The sequence below is a fragment of the Sinocyclocheilus grahami genome, unplaced genomic scaffold, assembly GCF_001515645.1.
Source record: "Sinocyclocheilus grahami isolate Dianchi unplaced genomic scaffold, SAMN03320097.WGS_v1.1 scaffold277.1, whole genome shotgun sequence".
Classification (NCBI taxonomy): domain Eukaryota; kingdom Metazoa; phylum Chordata; class Actinopteri; order Cypriniformes; family Cyprinidae; genus Sinocyclocheilus; species Sinocyclocheilus grahami.
In genome coordinates, this window is record NW_015505456.1 from 1956819 (window position 1) to 1978301 (window position 21483).

General features: G+C 35.0%; 1 protein-coding gene across 1 annotated transcript in view; it reads right to left on the reverse strand.

The window, feature by feature from the left end:
• Positions 1-21483, reverse strand: part of LOC107600110 (kelch-like protein 29) — a 273806-nt gene that overhangs the window by 98709 nt on the left and 153614 nt on the right. Inside the window, exons 4-5 of the mRNA XM_016291900.1 lie at positions 20053-20200; positions 13424-13942 (exon numbers count right to left, since the gene is read on the reverse strand). Coding sequence (XP_016147386.1) covers positions 13424-13942; positions 20053-20200 — 667 coding nt within the window. The remainder of the gene's footprint in view (positions 1-13423; positions 13943-20052; positions 20201-21483) is intronic.

Here is a 21483-nt window from a genome sequence, read left to right on the forward strand (position 1 = left end):
CATCACACACACACACACACACACACACACACACACATACACACACACATACATACACACATACATACACATACACATACACATACACATACACATACACATACACATACACATACACACACACACAGTTAAATTACATTTACATTATCTAAACAAAACAAGAGTGATGCCCCAGAAAAAGCCAACAAGGGTGTTCTGGGTGGTTGTCAGTGTGTTCTTGGTTGTTTTTACCATGTTTCTACCATATTTACCATGTCACAATAGCACAATCCCAAGCTTCTGTGACATTTTGGTCCCTAATTATGGCTCAGGACCCCTATACAAGTCTAGGGTTTTTCCTCCCACCCATTTTAAACGAGACAAAAATTTTAAGTCCGATTTTTCTGAAATGTACAATCTCATCCTTCCTCGAAAAAACGGCATGATTTGATCTATCATTCACAAACAGTTAATACTTCGGGTTTTGAAAATATAAACCAAAAATAAGTATCTACTTATTCTTACACCTTCAAAAAGTAAAATACATTCTAACAGTAAATTATATTGGGTCTTCATTATGTGTTTTAATGATCCATTGTTCTTAAAAGCTGCAACTTAAAATAAGTAACTAGAATAACCGCAGTTACAATGGTTTACAAGAGCACACAGCAGACAATAAAGTGTTTTAAGAGAGACAAAGAATGAAAGACAAACAAACAGAGAAGGAGAAAGATAAAGATGCAAAGTGAGAAAGAAAGAGCCGGGGAAAAAACGCTAATCTGTGAGGAGTTGGTGACAGTGTGTGGACGCGCCGAGAGCATCCAACAGCTGAGAGAGCGGCTGCAGTTTCCCAGCCGTGGTTCGGTGTCTCGGAGCGAACCTGTCAGGCGACGCGGTGCATTATCTTGAAAGGCGAGTGATTAATGAAGGCAGAGCAGAGTTTGGGTACGGAGGAGGCGGTCGGTGAATGATCAATCTTAATGAGCTCTCCTGCTGACTGCATATTAACTGCAGGGGACGTAATGTATGGCTCACAGAGGGTTGCTCCCTTCTTAAGAACCAAATAAGAAGAGACTGCTTCTCGCAGGCTCACACCAACCTCCACTTCAGCTCCAAATACATCTCAATGGATGCTGGCAAAATAATTATCTAGCGTTGACTCCTCGCACCTCCGCGGCGGTAGATGCTCACACGGGGCGACGTGCTCGCATTTACACCTGCTTTCAGAAATTATGATAACAAGCAGCCGGATTATCGGAGGATTTTGCGTGGGCTCGTCTTTGTTCTTTATTCTAGTAACTACCATATAGAACATGGATGAGTCCACACAAAATCCTCAGATAATCCACTTTATGTGCTCCTGTTTGGGATAGCAAACGGACTAGTTTCATCAAAAGAGATGACTCAGTCCAGGCACAATAGTAACAATGATAACTACTAAAATAAATACAGAAAAATATATGTACGTTATTTTGGGTGAAGCTTTCCAGCAGGCTTTTTACATTTCTGTCATCATTTATTCGCCGTCATGCTATTCCAAACCTGTTCAACTGACTTTTTTTCAGCTAGTCTAGTACCAAACCAACACTAACTAGTTCTAACCAGCATAAGTGGCCTTTTCAGCAGGGATTGCTTTGTATTTTATACACTACCAGTCAAATGTTTTTTTTAAAGTCTCTTCTGCTGCATTTATTTGATCAAAAATAGAGTGAAAATTTTGAAATAGTATTATAATTTAAAATAACTGTTTTGTTCCAAACCTGTTCAACTGACTTTTTTTCAGCTAGTCTAGTACCAAACCAACACTAACTAGTTCTAACCAGCATAAGTGGCCTTTTCAGCAGGGATTGCTTTGTATTTTATACACTACCAGTCAAATGTTTTTTTTTAAGTCTCTTCTGCTGCATTTATTTGATCAAAAATAGAGTGAAAATTTTGAAATAGTATTATAATTTAAAATAACTGTTTTCTATGTGAATATATTTTAAAATGTAATTTATTTCTGTGATGCAAAGCTGAATTTTCAGCATCATTACTCCAGTCTTCAGTGTCACATGATCCTTCAGAAATCATTCTAATATGCTGATTTGCTGCTCAAGAAACACTTTTTTTATTATCAATGCTGAAAACAATTGTGCTGCTTCATGTAGCAAAAACTTCATCCAGTTCTCGAAAGTCTTGTGGACAAATGTTCTGTATGTGTTTTATGGCCTTATTTCAGTGACTTAAAATCTTTTTTTTTTTCACTAACCACGCATAAACCTTATTTTCTCCAAAACACAAACACGGGCATTTATGCTGCTCACATATTATTGTAGCACATTTTGTGCTGAATACAGTATAATCAGACTATAGCCATTCATATCTTTTTAAGAAACTGAAAAAAGCACAAATGTCAGGGCATGTCAAAACTTCTCCAGGGCCCCAAAACCCCCTCCGACCCCAGAGGGAACGTTCACACGATCAACATTTATATGAAATAGAAATCATTTGTAACAATGTAAAAGTCTTTACTGTGACTTTTGATCATAGCGTCCTTGCTGAAAAGTTTTAATTTCTTTAAACTTCGTATATAAAAAATATTTTAAAATATATATTAGACTTGTTAAAAAATACAATTTGAATACATTTTTTGATATTCTTAAATTGTGTGTCCACACTTGGAAGTTAATTTTATTTGGTCATTTAAAAAAGCAAAATGTCAACATATTATATTGTATAACCTCACTCCCAAATGAACATACACACCATCTTCAAATCTCTGAGAAATATCTGAGGCTGTTAGACTTTCTATTCAACCTTATTAAACACTTCTTCATTTTAGACTTGGCATGAAATCATCGGTAATAAATTCTGATATGGATATCCGAGCACAGCCTCCACAAGCAGACAGCAAAGAAATTGCAATTAACCGTCTCATCTTCACTCCACCTTCTACCGATGTTGATCAGAGAAGTAGGTAAATAGCATCCACTCCTTCCTCCATCCAAACACCCCCATTCACATGCAATGAAGATGCATGACTTTTAATTGTGTATACAGTCTCATTTTTAAGGTTTGGCAAATGGATGTTGAATGCATAATTTATCTTTTTTGCAAAATGTGTTTTGCCATGCTGATCACGAGCACGGATCCTCATAAACCATCACATGCTAACCAACTGCCAAAGGAGTAAACACCACTAGATGATCACAAACCAGCTATTTTCCTTCCATTGACAGATTGCAAGAAATCAAAATTGCTTCTTGCATTCAGCAGTTAGGCGACTAGTCCCAGACATCGTGCTTTTAAACAACCTGCTTGGCATTCACAAACCGGTGTACAATTTGCTACTGAAATTGTGCGAAATTTAAGTGTGGTAAATATCAGTGTTTCCCATCATGACACACGCCGACAAGATGCGTCTGCAATCAAACATACAACTCATTCAATCTGTTTGGAGGGAACTCTGAATAACGATACAGCCGCAACAGATGTCTTCACATTTTAAAGAGCACATTCATCATTCTAAACGCCACGAAACGGCTTCCGGATTCCATGAATAGCAAGAAATGTTGTTGAGGCCAAATGCAGCGGCAGTATTCCGCTGTACAGTCACACAGATTAACTACAGCAGTCAACCAACATGCAAATATACAGAAACACAGCCCACGGGTTGAATACAGCAACTGGGAGAGTCCAATCTAGCCTGAGGGATGATATGAGACAAAAATATGCTTATAGATACAGTCAGACAGAAAAACTCTTAATTTAAACCTTGACGCGGTAGGACCTTTCTTGTAATTTCACACTCCATTCAGCACCTGGCTCTGTGTGTGACACAATGACAACAGGTGAAGGAAAAAATATATATTAGGGGTAAAAAGAGAATTACATACAATTGCTTCAGCTGAATGATTATTACATACTGTATGATAGGTCAGCATTAATACTACCAAGTCTGACTCTGAAGTAAGCCTGTAATTAAAATGAGACATCTCTTTCAAAATGTTGTGATAATATTCAGCTTTCAAGGGCTTACTGACAAAATGATTCAATATATTATATGAACTGTATTTTATTTTATATTAACTGTATTTTTTATTACACTCAAAACTCAAAAGCAGTGAGGTGGGTTCTCTTTTTCTTGTCACTATGACAAAACAAAACAAAAAACTCTTAATTTTATCTAATGCAAAGACATTCAAACATTAAGACTCTTAAGTATCCTAATACTTTTTGAAGTATGCATAATTAACATTTATAATAATAATAATAATGTATAATTATGAACTATGTATAACTGTATGTATAAATAACATGAATATATATCTTTATAAGGCCTATAAATAAAATTAGACTTTTTTTTTCAAACGGTGTGGTAATATTCAGCATTTAAGGGCTTGTTGATGATTGAATTACCATCAATTATATACATTTTATTTAAAATTAATTGTATTTTTAAAAAAAATATAAAACTAAAAAGCAGTGAGCTGGTTTCTGTTCTTGTCATCAATATGAATTTAGTTTATTAAAATAAAATAAATAAAATAAAATATAAATAAGTACATATTATAATTATTATTTTATCTTTAATAAGCCAAAGTGAACATGAATAGTTTTTCCTGAAAGGTTTGCTTGTGCTATCATAATTTAATGTATTGTTACTAATGCAATGCCATTCAAACATTTATATGTCTCCTAATTATCCAAATAATTTCAGAAGACACTGTATATAATTATATATGTAAATAACATCAGTATATACCACTTATAAGGATCCTAATTTCGCTGCCACCAGTATTAGCTTTAAATAAACCCAGCTCTTGAACCGACCTTATTATTCCAGATAAGCTCATAATTAGGAATCACAATGACAGCAATATTTTAATAAATGCACACAAATGCACAAGTGTATATGCAAAAGACAGAAGCGGCAGCAGAGCTTGCGTCAAAGCGGGACGCTCCTGGGGTGGTCCTTGTATCGCAGTGTTAATCATCTGTCTAAACTGATTAGTTTCCTAATTGAACAGCCAAAACTAGCCGTGCCATTATAGGTCATTTGTCTGGAACGGCAGGGGAACGATGCTCCAACACTGGAGAGCTCTTTAGTACAACAATCCCGAGCCCTTGTGAGCACCACAACCGCAGCTTTGCTTTAAAACCACAGACGCTTTATTTACAATGATGCATCATGGGATTTGGTGTACTGTAGAGCACCAAACACTCCTGGAGGTGCACACGGGGCTCGTTTTACATATCTATATTTTCATCTAGACACAATAGAGTGCTTGCCTACTATTTCAGCGGAGGAGGTTCTGGAAGTATTTTTTCCCTTTATATTTCTCACAGGGATTTTAAAAAAGACTTTATTATAAGCCATGAACCAAACCAACCAGCTATAAGGGGAATCACAAAAATATAAAATTTGATTTGAACCAAAAAAATTATATGAAAAGACAAACAGACAAAGGTACAAGACTGTGAACTTAGTGGCTTTAGTGAGGACTACAATAACATGAAGGACTGCGAATGCCAATCAAAATAAAAATGGTGGCAAAAATATAAAAATATTCATTTAAAAGTTATAGACTGACACACATACACATAGACACACAAATATTTAACCATATTCATAGTGTAGGGGGATTCCCAAAATCCCATTGGGGTTTGTTATTTATATTATTTTTCTATTATATAAAAAATGCTATAAACCACGAATCAGGTGAATCACAACATTATAAACCTTTATTTGTAACAAAAAAATATATGAAAATCAGACAAAAAAAGTACAAGACAGTGAACTGCTTTAGTGATGGAAAGAACTACAATCCCATGAAGCACTGCAAATGACAAATTAAAATGGATGGAAAAATATACAAATATTCACTTTAAGTTTTTTATTGTATCTATAGGAAACATATATTTTAAGTTTTTTTTTTGCCAAATATTTATATGGGTCAAAGACGAAAAGGGGGTTTCAAGTATCAAAAAAAAAAAAGTGTAATACAGCTTTAAATTTCATTCCCCCCCGTTTAGTTTTGTTTTTCTGAGCGACAAATAATGACTACCATACATTTTTTTTACCATAATTTACAGAAGACTAAAATGTCATGTGTCAGTGTAACAATATTTATCTACCAAAAAATCTTGTTACGCACTAGGGTTTTACCCATTTGACAGCAAGGAGTTTTTGTAAGTGAAAGTCATTTAAAATATAATAACATTTACTATGATCAAATATTATTTTATGTATTTTAATAAGAACAGGTCAGAATAAGAATATTGTTTAATTTTTACATATATATATATATCTGTTACGCTGAATGCCCATGGTTTGTTACTCTGAATGACGCTTTGCCAAAGAGGGAAATAATATCGTCATTGTTCTCATAATTGCAATGTTTTAGTATCAGTCTGTATCATTAAATTAGTTTTAATAATACTCTTGAGTAAATGACAGCAGAAGCAGATGTTGAAAAGTAAAAAAGCATTTTATTCTACTGTTCTGATGCTCTCTGCCATGCTTGCTTAGCTTGTCTCTTTCTTTCCGTCTTGCTCAGCCTCAAAAATTGCTGCTTGCAGGTATATTTATGAATACTTTCTGTTTGCCAGCATACCATAAATGACATTATCAGGATGAGTATTTTGGGTGGAGAATCCTCTCAATGGCCTCAAATGAACATGTGACATACTGTAGTGACAAGTGAGGGAGGACTCTCGGATTAGAAATATTGGTAAGCTATTATTCTGACAATTGCAAACTTCAATATCTATAACTATAATGATAATGATAAAGATACATAAATAAACCGAGTAATGATTTTATTTCCAAAACCCGCGCTCTATATCTGAAGAGAAAACATATGCCAGCTGCTGGTAAGTGAGTTTTCGTGAGCATCGGATGAGGTGGATTTTGTGAGCACAAAAAAGAGAACATTACGCTTACCATAATTTACAGAAGACTAAAATGTCATGTGTCAGTGTAACAATATTTATCTACCAAAAAATCTTGTTACGCACTAGGGTTTTACCCATTTGACAGCAAGGAGTTTTTGTAAGTGAAAGTCATTTAAAATATAATAACATTTACTATGATCAAATATTCTTTTATGTATTTTAATAAGAACAGGTCAGAATAAGAATATTGTTTCATTTTTACATATATATATATCCGTTACGCTGAATGCCCATGGTTTGTTACTCTGAATGACGCTTTGCCAAAGAGGGAAATAATATCGTCATTGTTCTCATAATTGCAATGTTTTAGTATTAGTCTGTATCATTAAATTAGTTTTAATAATACTCTTGAGTAAATGACAGCAGAAGCAGATGTTGAAAAGTAAAAAAAGCATTTTATTCTACTGTTCTGATGCTCTCTGCCATGCTTGCTTAGCTTGTCTCTTTCTTTCCGTCTTGCTCAGCCTCAAAAATTGCTGCTTGCAGGTATATTTATGAATACTTTCTGTTTGCCAGCATACCATAAATGACATTATCAGGATGAGTATTTTGGGTGGAGAATCCTCTCAATGGCCTCAAATGAACATGTGACATACTGTAGTGACAAGTGAGGGAGGACTCTCGGATTAGAAATATTGGTAAGCTATTATTCTGACAATTGCAAACTTCAATATCTATAACTATAATGATAATGATAAAGATACATAAATAAACCGAGTAATGATTTTATTTCCAAAACCCGCGCTCTATATCTGAAGAGAAAACATATGCCAGCTGCTGGTAAGTGAGTTTTCGTGAGCATCGGATGAGGTGGATTTTGTGAGCACAAAAAAGAGAACATTACGCTACTCTGGGCCACATGCGATTTTTTATATCTAAGGTTGCATCGTCCATCACGCGCTTATCCCTGCAGAGTTACGGCATTGTTCCTCAAGTCCCTGCTCATTAACATAGATGCGCGTTCATTTATAACGTGATGAGAAACACACTCAGGCTGTGAGCCGCAGCTTCAGTTCTCCACGTGTGGCTCTCGTAGCAGGTCTTATAATGCATGGCCCGAGGCCGATCTGTCTGAATGAGACAAGGATTCCTGCAAAGACTCTGTGTTTGCCTCCATGTCAACGGCCCAGTAGCTTGTCTCGACTCATTCCCCGAGACGGGACTCACGGGGAGTCTGAACTGCGCTGGATAACACGACTGTCATTTCCAAGCAAACAGATCAAAGTCGCTGTGCTAGTGTCACTTGGATGTGGAAAATGGCATTGCTGGGACTGCAGGATGAGCTTTCCAACTGTGAATTCAGACCAACACACTACAAAAACTCCAACCAACTTGATCAGTGAGGTCAACATCAATAATATAAAACACATGTTATATTTTTAAATGTACATGTTTTTAAATATAAAAAAATAATATGTATTAATAAATATAATATAAAATATATTTAAAAAACTATACATTTATGAATTAATATATATATATATGTATGCATACATGCATAATAAATTCACACACACATAAAAAATTATAAAAATAAATACATAATACATTGTAAAATGTATTCATATGTGCCTGTGTATTAATCTTATAGCAATATTTTTTATTTATGCATACATACATATATTTAATTATATTTTTAGAAATGTATAAATTCATATATCACTTTGTTTATATATATATATATATATATATATGTGTGTGTATGTACATTCACATGATATAAGACATATTTAAAAGATTATAATAAACACAATACATTGCACAATGTATTAATATTATATGATATTTAGTGAATAAAGTGTAAACAAAATTTCATATTATATAAATATTTTATAGCGTTTTTATTTAGTTGCATACAATAGTCAGAAATATAAAAATACTATTGATAGATGATTATAACAATTACTATATTTTTTTATTATTATTTAAAAATTCTCTAAATTCATACTCTTTAAAATGCCACTGCAATGCTGGTTGAAGAAAGTCCATTGCTCTCAACAACAGATTGTTCTGTTCCTTTTAGTTAGGCTCAATGTAACTATTTTTTAACACAAGAGTGGATTTTATGTAATATAACGCCTCCTAAAAAATAGGATAATCGACTCTAAACTAGGTTGATTAAGACTGACTAGTCATTCAGACAACCCCCTAGCTAGTCAATTCTGAATACACACATCCCAAACACACACTCACACTTTGCACAATTTCACGAAGCAATGTGATGATAAATTGCCATTTCAATCCCAACGAGCGAGTCAAATCTGGTTGTGTTTGTATGTGCCTGTGATACAGCATAATCCTTTTACTTCAGAATTCTGTCACCGGCAAAAATCCCTCCCTAAAAAACCCTCTGCTGCACACTGAGTTTTACAGAGCTTCCCATCTCAAGTGTTTGAGAAAACCGCAGTCAACATATTAGCACCAAGGAACCAGCTCTCCTTGATCAGATGAGATATTCAAGTCGGTTTTGGTGCCAATCAGGGCCAACGTCTCGCAAGTCTAAAAATATGGGCTCAGTCTTCAGTCTGTCTTGTTCTGTTGCAAAATATAGTGTTTTTAGGCAGCTGCTCATTGAGAAACAATATTTTTCTGAAGCGTGTCTTCCCTTTTGAGTGTGACAGAGCAGCGCCACTGGTGTCTTCCCCGAAAACAGCTGACGGCCTTAAACACCGCATGTCACTGGCAAAGACTTTACTCCTCCATTGCAATCTCAAATCTGTATTTTTAGGCTGATAAGACACTCGGAACAATATAAATCAGCTCAATGGCTCTGAAACAACCCCTGGGCAGCCTTGAATTTCCTGACATCTTGAAGTTTAATTTCATCACTTTTGAAAAAGAATATGTTAACGATTCCAACCAATGATTACACTACAATGACAGAAATTCAGATTTTTCAATCATACATGAAGCAGAAACAGATTTACAGTCAGAGATGTGTGATTACCTTTCAGATGAAATGAGAAATACTGTATGACCTAGAGAAAATCTGCTCTTATGAAAAAGGAATATAGAAGATAGAAGTGCATACTGCGTATTACACTAATGAGTCCTAGTCTGCCAGACTTTAATGTGGATTTTATTTTTGTGCCATAGATTAAATGGATGAGAACTAATGATAAAATGTAGCATCACTCATTTGTCAATGGATATAACAGCACTGACTTCCCTTTAATATCACTGAGCACCTTCTGCATATAAGCTTATATTCTACTAAATTCAAAGCTTTTACACAAAAAACGCTTTGCACAAAAGGTTAATCTAAGTCAATAGTGAAAAACACTAAGCGGTACATTTCGCAAAATGTACAGAATTCTTTTACAAACAGGTTTCTGGTGTCATAATTCATAACAAACAAACAAACACATAAATAAATAAATAATATGAATGATAATTAATAATATTTAGAAAAGAAATAAACAACACAAAACACAATAAAATAAAATAAAATAAAATAAAATAAAATAAAATAAAATAAAATAAAATAAAATAAAATAAAATAAAATAAAATAAAATAAAATAAAATAAAATAAAATAAAATAAAATAAAATAAAATAAAATAAAATAAAATAAAATAAAATAAAATAAAATAAAATAAAATAAAATAAAATAAAATAAAATAAAATAAAATAAAATAAAATAAAATAAAATAAAATAAAATAAAATAAAATAAAATAAAATAAAATAAAATAAAATAAAATAAAATAAAATAAAATAAAATAAAATAAAATAAAATAAAATAAAATAAAACAAAACAAAACAAAACAAAACAAAACAAAACAAAACAAAACAAAAATTAAAATTTCTGGTGCCTTTTTTTCTTTTTTGGATTGGGTAACTTGTCAACTAGTCAAAGAAGCCTGAACAACCACAGCATGTTTTGTTTTTATGTGATGTTTAGAAGTGGGTTTATCTGACATAAATAAATAAATAAACAAACAAACCATACCTATCAAAACAAAGAAATATATTTAATAAATAAAATAAAAAATAAAACAAAAAAAATAAAATATAAAATAAAAATAGACCATCACAGAAAAAAGAAAATCACTCAAAAGGCTGCAGAGTGCTGATCTGTGACTATCTGCATAAAATAATAATAATAATAATAATAATAATAATAATAATACAATCAGAATTATTGTCTGTCTAAAAGCAATAAGGACAGATTATTTTACAGAAAGTTTAGAAAATAAAGCAAAATATAGAGTTCTGTTGATGGATATCTAGTTTACTTAAGTTTGAATATTACATCTAAATATCTTTCAAAGATTGAATTCCACTATCCTGATTTTCTAGTGATTTTCATGTGTACTGGTGCATCGTCTCACTCCGAAAAAATGTGTAAAACTAGCCAATCAAATTGCTGATTTTCTTCGAGCTATTGTCATTTTGAGTGTAATATGCACAAAGATGGTCAGTGAACAGACTGAAGCTGAGACAATTTCCCAACTGGACAACAGCCAAAACAAACCCAAATGAACCCAAATTGGTCAAATAAACCCGTATGAAACATCGGGAGGAGCAGACTGTCCAAAGTGTTGTTAGAAAGCATTCCACGCTCAGCATTATTTGACAGGAACATGTTCCATCTCTAAAAACAGCCATGAGCACAAAGAACGACCCTCCAGACCTATGTTAGCGCAGATCGAGGCCAGACGGGGTGCGCTCTACCCTCATGCTGCTGCTGCTGCTAACCTTGCCCACTGCACTTAAGCACAACGCAGCTGTATTAAGAGAGAAAGCCACACTCTTCACGCTGCTGCTGGTGTGTGCTGACCCATGAAGGGTCTGCGCTTCTTTAAAGGGATGTAGCAGCAGGAAACAGAGCTAAAACCCCCAGGCAACCCAAGTTCTCTGTCAACCAGATCTTAGATCTAAAGTGCCCCGATGTACTAATTTGGTCAACAAGGTGAAACGTGTGAGTGAATAAATCAGCCAACCATCAAAGTCAACAGAACCTGACTGTTTTTAGCTAATTAAGAAAGTGAAGGGAATTTATTGAGCTGGGAAACGATAACCACCAAAGTCATACACTGCCATTCAAGGTTTGGGTTCAGTAAGATTTTTTTAGTTTTTTTACTTTTATTAAGCAAGGATCCATTAAATCAATGACAATTATAATGCTATCTCAAATAAATGCTGTTCTTTTAAACTTTCAATTAATCAAAGAATCCTAAACAAAAAAGTATCACGGTTTCCACAAAAGTATTAAGCAGCACTTAACATTTTTCACCAGTGATTATAACAATGAATGTTTCTTGAGCAGCAAATCAGCAGGATCATGTGACACTGAAGACTGGAGTAATGATGCTGAAAATGCAGCTTTGCGTCATAGAAATAAATTACATTTTAAAAGATATTCAAATAGAATACAGTTATTTTAAATTGTAATAATATTTCTATTTTTACTGTATTTTTGATCAAATAAATGCAGCCTTAGAGAGCAAAGACGATGTTTTTTCAAAAACATTTTTAACAATCTTACTGACCCCGAACTGAACAGTAATGCATGTCATTATTCAATCCATCACAGTACACAACAAAATGACTGGATCGTGATTGATACTGCAGCAAATGAATGAGAATGAGAAAATAAATCTTTAGTATCAGTCTTAGTCTCTAATGCACACTGCAAAAATGATTATGCTAGAACAAATCTGTTTCCTTTCATTTAACATGCAGTTTCTGATGTTTCTACTCGATTTTATGCATTCTTCAGGCTGGAAGACCGGCTAGACCAACTTAAACCAGCTTAGACCAACAAATCATCTTAAGTTGTTGTTGTTATTTTTCAGCACGGAAGACTATAAAAATAAACATTTGCAAGCACTGATATGAATAAGACTTCATTTACAGAGAAATAAACCATTTGGATTGCAGTATTATGTAAGCGGAGCCTAGTTTTCACGACAGGAGAGCCAAATCTGCTTCAACACCACTGCTTTAACTGTGCTTTAAGCAGTTACGTTTCAAAAATGCATGCAAGTCTAATGTAATTGGCTCTTTTGCATCTTAAGAGACAATTGCAAGTTGCATCGATGTGGAAAGTAAATTGCACTCATTTTATAGAGCTCATAAAAAAAATCAAATGAGCTTAGAAAGCCAATCTAAACCTAGATTAAAAGCTTCATTTAATGTGAAAATTGCTCAGGGAATACGCAACATCTGTTTCTGGACTGACAGAGTCTCGTCCAAGGTTATCTTGTACAAACAACCATTTACAGCCTTGAAAACCGTCAAGAATTCACAGCAGGAGACTCTATCAGGAACCGGTATTAAAGTTTGCAAGAAATAGGTCTGCTTATGTGACAGTTGTTTCAGGACTGAATCCACGACCTTGGAGATGCTTTTACACCGCTGGCTGTTACTCGGGAGGTTTTACCAACGTCTCGCTGACACGTTTGTGGTCAATTTCCTTGCCGGCATCAAACGCAATTCCCTGGAAAAGATATGTCGGGCACGTTCATTAGTCATAAACGCACAAGCCAAGAGAACCGCTTACCTTTCGGATGACTCGGGTCTGTGAACTCGTACTTCCCCATTCCGACCGTACGGAGCATCTGAAGCCTGATCGGACTTTCCTGATTGGCTGATGCCGGCTGAGTCGTCGCCTGTCCGTTCGTTAGTGGCAGCGCGGCGGAAGGCAAAGCAGGTGGCTGTATGAGCGGGTGTGTCATGTGACCGTTTCCCACCACGCTCTGAGGGGCGGGGTGAACTACCCGGCCGGCCGTCGTGAGGGGCGATGGGGTGATTGGCAGCTGGCTGGTGGCGTAGGGTGACTGGTTCTGTAGGTTTAGGACCAGGCTACCTGGCACTTGGGAGGAGAGGGGAGGAAGCTGGAAGTGGGCGGTCATGAGTGGATGGTGCGGTGGGATGGGCGTCTGGATGGCTGGGGTCACGCCGATGATGGGAGACTGGACGGACACTCCTTGGCTATAGGCGGGTGGCTGAGGCATCCCATACGAATGGGCCAGTAAGCTGGGCTGACTGGCCGCTACCCCTGGAGGCACCCATGGGGGCCCTGAGGAGCATGAAAAACCAAGTCAAGGACAACCAACAACACATCTGACATTCAGCCGTACACTTCATCTGGGGGAAACTGTGATACTCAATTATTGTTATATGGCATCTATTCTTGGGTAAGGAGGTGTTTGCTAAATAACAAAAGAAGGAACTTTTGGATGCCATTTGGAGGAGCTTCATTTAAAGTCTATGTGAATTGCTGTTGATATTACCTCTAGTAATGAGACAATTTTCCAATGAAACTGGATATTCAACGAGAAACAAACTAAACTAAATGTAAGCTAGGACTTGCAATAGACATTTGGCTGTCAGTTAGAATAACCTGCATGGCCTAAAGAATAACACATACTGATTAATCCCTCACAAAAGGAAGAAAAAAATATACACTACCATTTAAAAGTTTTGGGTGACTTTTTATTGTTTAAGTAAATTAATTATTATAATTTTTTTTAGCAAGGACACATTAAATTGATCAAAAGTGTCAGTAAAGATATTTAATATATCTATTTCAAATAAATGTTCTTTTGAAAATTTTTGAGCAGTTTTCACAACAATATTAAGCAACACAACTGCATTGATAATAACAAAACATTTTCTTGAGCAGCAAATCAGCATATTAAAATATTTCTGACAGATCATGTGACACCGAAGACTGGAGTAACGATGCTGAAAATTTAGCTTTGCATCACAGGAATAAATTACATTTTAAAATATATTGCAATACAAAAGAGTTATTTTAAATTGTAATAATATTTCACAATATTACAGTTTTTTCTGTATTTTTGATCAAATAAATGCAGCCTAGGTGATCATAAAAAAATTCCAACCCCTAACTTTTGAGCAGTAGTGTATTAAAGCAACTGTGGTCAATTTTGATATATTGTTGGCTTTAACCCATAAGTCACCACCAACCATGTTTTAAAATAAACAGTATGTAAAGTCACAGCAGTGAACCATTTGCTATTCAGAAGTACAGTAGAAGCTATTAGCAGACATTGACATTTAAACAGCATCTGATTGTACAAAAAATTGAGTCATAATATTTTTTTCTCCATTTTTCAAGAAGAGAGTAGAGTTGAAGTACACTATCTAATAGATGGTCTCATAATGTGATATCAATTCTTCAATCTTCAGAGGCACATGTAGGTCTGATTCTTCTTAGATTTTCTCATTTTCCAGCAGTGACTCGGTGGTGCTGATGCTCGAGTCAACCCAGGGTTTGGTTCTGGATGTGGGATTTACTCATAACAACTCCATTTTCTGCTATGACAAGGGCATCCACTGGAAAATATTTCTTTCTTTATGCATTATTCATCTTTTGAGGGTCACATCAGAGTCATTCAGCAATGCAGTAATGCACCAAGGTTACAACACATGAGCGTACGCATAAGGCAAAAACTTGCTCTTACTGTTTATATTCATCTCTACACTATCACTATAATTTAAAAGACAGACAGCGTTATGATAGCAGATTCTACGGGTGCTTACACACCAGAGCAACCTCATCTGACGGAGCATTTGATTAACATTGGGTATAGAAAAGAAAATCCAGCTGTATTTACTTTCACCCAAGTGAAAGATATAACACCAAAATGTCAGAAAAGAAAAAAGAAAAAACAGAATCATGGAGTTGGAAAAAGGATCACCCCCTTGTGTCAGTATTTTGCTGAACCACCTTTGGCTTTAATTACAGCCTTTAGTCTGTTGGGATTTGTCTCCACTAGCTTTGCACATCTAGACATTGCAATATTTGCCCACTCTTTGCAGAACTGCTCAAGTTCATTTCAGTTTGATGGTGAGCGTTTGTGGACTGCAGTCTTCCAAGTCATTGCACAGATTTTCAGTGAGGTTTAAGTCTTGGCTCGGACTAGACCATGCAAGAACATTCACCTTTTTCTCCTTCAACCGCTGTGTGCTCAGTTTTGCTGTGTGCTTTGGGTCATTGTCATGTTGGAAGGTAAACCTTATTCCCATTGACAACTTTCTGGCAGAGGGCAGCAGATTTATGTCCGCCAGACATATTGTTTGGTGTTGAGGCCAAATAATACAATTTTAGTCTAATCTGCCTCAGTCATGACTGCATGTGGCCTTTCTTGAGGAGTGGCTTTTTTCTTGCAACCCTCCCATACAAGCAACATTTGTGGAGAATTTGTGATATTGTTGTCACACGCACACAATGACCACTCTTTGTCATAAATTCCTGAAACTGTTTCAGAGTTGCTCTAGGTCTCTTGGTCGCCTCTCTGATCAGTTTCCTCTGATCCAAACGTCCTGATCCAGAGAGGGTCTGTGTCGTACCAAATACCTTCCACTTCTTAATAATAGACTTCACTGTGCTTCTAGGCATTGATAAAGCCTTTGAAATGTTTTGTATCCGCAGGGATTAAAGTTCTGTCGCTACGACGGATTTCCATCAGTTCATAAAGAACTGCTTCATTCAAGCCGTTCGAACGAATCAATTGAATGAATGATTCAGTGCTAAAATCAGTGACTTGCTGCCACCTGCTGGCGGATTTAGTTTCATTTTTAGCGTATAATTTCAGTTATTTAAATCATATTTCTGTATTCAAAATGTTATATTTAAAATATTAATCTCCACATGAATTTATGAATTTAATTGCACTCATGCTACCTCTGAGCCTCATTAAACGTCTGAAAATTTACCTATAAGCCACTTTTGTGTTCTTCTGTGCCACCTCTGTAGCACAGATTAAATTATTAATACTAATTCCATATGATTTGTAACTTATTGATAAGTTGCACTGAGTAAATACAGCTGGATAAAACAAAAACCATGTCCGTCTTTATTTCAGGCTGCAAAGCAACAAAATGTGATTATTTGAAGGGGGTGATTCTTTTCTATACCCACTGTATATAAAGGTGTAAAAGATGCATGTTGCCCATTATAGTTTGGTACACACGTCAGAACCGCTTTCTCCTTGCAGAAGATCTCCATGCGTGCAACGGAGGAATTTTAAAGGATTTAATAAGGTCTTTGTGAGTTATAAGCGGGTAAAAATACCACATGTATACATATAACAAGCAAATTCAGTCCAGCATGGTTTTGGATGACTGATAAGTTCAGAAAAAAATATATGTCACAAAAGTTGTTCAGGTTGTGGCCGTATCCTTATGCCCTATGTTTGGTATCATTAGGTTGGGTGTTCAAAATTACATTGTAAATGCTAAGCGAACTTCACCCTTCTGGCATTCCAAAACGGATTTTCTTCTGCAAAACAGAAGATATTTTGAAGAACGTTGGGGCCCAAACAAACTTGGACCCCATTGGCTTTCATTGTATGGTCAAAAAACATTGACACATTCTTCAAAATATCTTTTGTGTTCCACAGAAAGCATGTATGGGTTTGGAACGGCATAATGACGAGTAAATTATGACACAATTTAGATTTTTAACTATCCTTTTAAGTCTCAGATTGAGTCTTTTTAAGCATAATGTCACAGGAGGGAAACCAGATTGCTACTGTTTACCGTACAGTTTACTCACAATGCAACATGGCAGATTTATCTCATGAATATGTGCTCTTGTGGCCCCGTGCCCTTCCTCCTCTGCTGCAAAAATAGCTCCTCAACAATGATGGTCCATAACACAAAATACACCAGGCGTCGAAAAGATTAAAAAACATTAATCATGACACTGGCCTTTACCGCACTATAGTCTGAAGAGACGGAAATATACTAGCGGGAATAGATTCACCTCAGCCTGAATGAGGTGCGTGCATAATTCAGAACAAACTAAAGGATAGCTGCACTCAATTTCAACCGCCACGTACACGCTAACAAAAGAAAGTCCAATATTTCCTAGTCTATGAGACACAAAAGTGCTATTAACCAAAAACGTAATTCCCAGAGCATTTAAGTGTTTTCTGCAGATTTGTGCACTGCAATCAAGTCTTTTGACGAAAAATCTATCATTAGATTATTAAAGAAAGAAATAAATAAGAATGAAACTCAATTATAGCCCTTGCTTCTGCGCTGAAAAGCTAATGAAATTAGCAGTATGGATCCTAGCGCTGATTGCTCATATAATTACAATGTGCACGGGGATAAAATCGTTGTTTCATAAGAGTGCTTTGTCCTTTCCGAAAAGTCTAGATCTCTTTTTTTTCTCAAGTTAATTCAACCACTAATTATTACAAGGGTCTTTTTTTTTTGATGAATTTAAATTAAAGTGCAAATCAACATCATGCGAGAGCCAATTGTTTGTGAAAGTTTGGGAAAAAGTTTTCCCGAAATGACTTCCTCACTGTGCACTGCTAACCGTCATGATTAATTAATGCCCGCAGAGTCGTTATGTTGCTTTTTTGTCTCAGAGTTAATGGGAAGCAGATCTCGGCTCCAGATATGTCATATTACACCGAGCGCTGTCGAACGAGGGGAAGTTGAGTGACATCTCACTTTGTGTTTCGGGGAAGGTGCTGGAAAAGCGTCCCTGTAGAGCGCAACACAATGCTAACGCTCCCTCCTTCTGTGAGACTTCGGTTCCTGCTTAAACGCCTCAGCGGGGGGCCCCTGTGGAGGCCCCGGGGGGCTTGAGAGAAGCCGATACAAAACACACGCAACTGTCCTCCTCAACAGCGATGTCCAATTTCCCACGTATAATGACTCAGGAGAGGCTAGTCAGGCCAGCAGTCTGTCTTTATTAACAGATCATTCAGGAAACGTCCGTGTAAAGTGCATTACTTTGGTCGACCCCTCATTATGCCTCGATTTTCTCTGTTTGATGCTACGGCATGATGAATTTCAAAGCAATATCTAAAAACTCAAAGACGCATGAGCCCACGTAAGCTCATTTGAGCAGGGAAACGGCATAACTAGGTGTACGTCAATATATGGTAATTTCATGAATCTGAGACCAGTTCTAGTCCTGGAAGCTGATTGGTCAAGAGCGCATTCCATTCCATCTGAAGACACACCTCTTCTACAATCTGCAACCATAAACTAAGACATGATTATGATGTGGTTTAATGATTAGTCGCTTTGGATAATGGGTGTATAAAATCCACAATATAAATATAAAGATAAATTAGTGCTGTCAAACGATTAATCGCATCCAAAATAAAGGTTTTTGTTTACAGAATATATGTGTGTGTTCTGTGTATATGTATTATGTATATATAAATACACACACATGCGCCTGAACACACATATATAAATACACACACATTTTGAAAATATTTACATGTATATATTTATATGCATATAATTTATATTATATATAAAAATATTTAATATATAAACATAACATAAGATATTTTTCTTAAATATATACATGTATGTGTGTGTATTTATATATACATAATAAATATACACAGAACACACATATATTCTGTAAACAAAAACTTTTATTTTGGATGCGATTAATCGTTTGACAGCACTAATATAAATATAAATATAAATATAAATATAGAGTTGTCCACACTGAAGTTTATTCTGATCAGGAAGCTCCTACTTAGAATTATTTCTTTATCTGAAATAATAATGATAATAATAATAATTATTATTATTATTATTGTTGATGTTTTTTTTGTGTTTTTTTTACAGTTCTACAAAAGTTTCCACACAAAAACAATAATATTATTGAATGTAGTTTTATGCATGTAGTATTATTAATTGTATGTAGTATTGGATGTCTTCAATAATAATGATAACTATATAGACTTTTTTTTAGTTTTCTCAATATTGTTTTTTTAGGTTTTTTAGAAAACAATCATTTTACATTTTAGGTATATTTCACAATATTGCTATTGCTCACAATATTGCTTAAAAAATTAAGTACTGATTTCTAAAAAAAAAAGAAAAATGTTCTCAGTTGTCTCTGATTTACTTTTTTAAATCAAGTATTATTATGAGGGGAAATATCTTATTTTTATTTTATTTTATAGTGAGATGTTGACCATTAACTGGTTGAGTAAAATCAAAACTATTTGTTTTAAACCCCTGTTTTATGATTTAATTCATTCATATAGCGGCAGCTTGCATCCAAATTGAATTTCAAATGAGGAAAACAACACAAGCAACTCATCGAAGGGAAGCATAATGTTTGAAGGATATGTATGAAGGAACAGATGAAGACGGGGGTTGATGTACCTGTGGTGTCGCTCTCTCTGTGCTGCTTGGTGGGAGGCTCGTCGGTCTCCCACGGAGTGGACTGGTTGATGGGGGTCTGGCCCCATCTCACTCCAGGAGCCAACAGGAGACTCGGAGGCTGTGTCTCACCAGGAGAAAGACCCGCCGCCTGCAAAGAGACAATACATACGATTGAGATCAGACTATATGACACAAAACAGCTTGTACCAACAGCTTCTATCAGTGGGACTTTTCACCCAATCACACCAACCAAATGAATGGACTGAATGAATCAAAAGGACACGTGAAGCCACCTTAAAACACAACACCACAAAAAGAAAACGCTAAATAAATTAGGAAAAGCAGAGCAATTTACTGCATCTTCCAAAACGGGTTCATAAACCCTAGATTTAATGGGTCATTTTATGTTGTTACAAATTCAATTTTACTTTATACCAATTCCAGATTCTGATTACGTTCTATTCACAACAAAAAAAGTAATATTCTACCCTAATATAAATTTGAATAACAGTAATTAAAATATGTAAATGACACTTGTGTGTGTTTATGTCAGGTTTCCGCTTTTACGATTTCCTCGGCGTTTTCTGAAATGGCTGAAATTATGAGGCTCTAATTACACATTGTGAGGGAGTCTGGCTCTTATAATCAGTATTTCTTAAGTTCTTAGAAGTACTCATGTCAGACTAGGATTGGTGATTAATTATTTAGCATAAGAGCAAGAAAACTAGAAGTGTTGTGGAGACAGTTACTTTTATGGTACATATACAGTGTACCATAAAATGAGATTTAAACCCAGGCCAAAAAGATTAGAAAGATTAAATGGCTTCATCAAACAGCGTGATTGCGGAATGTTTTTATATTTGGATTGACCTCAGGAGGTCTAATTAAAAGTTGTTTTATTTTGCATTTATTTTAAATGAGATTTGTAATTTTTGCAACCCTGTTAAAAACATTTGGGACATGTCTGAATACGGTTTAAAAATGTCATTTGTCTTTTGTTATTTTCATAAAATATAAATGAATGAAATCGACGCACATATATTTCATTTTCTAGCAATTCACAATTAATCTTAAACAGCCAATTCATAAAATAAAATAAAACAAAATAAAATTGATGCACAATCACACCAAATTAAGCTGTCATTTTCTAGCAATTCACAATTAACCTTACACAGCTAATTCACGAAATAAAACACAAATGAAATAAAATAAAATAAATAATAATAAAAACTCCAAATTACGCAGTCGTTTTCAAGCAATTCAAAACATAAAAAAAATAAAAATAAAAATAAATAATAAAATAAAATAAAATAAAACAAAACAAAACAAAATATTTTGTTTTGTTTTAAAGGTGTTATTCACACGCATTTTCACCCTAAATTCTTGGATAACAATATTAATACTCAAATCATGAAAAACAAGAAATGTGTG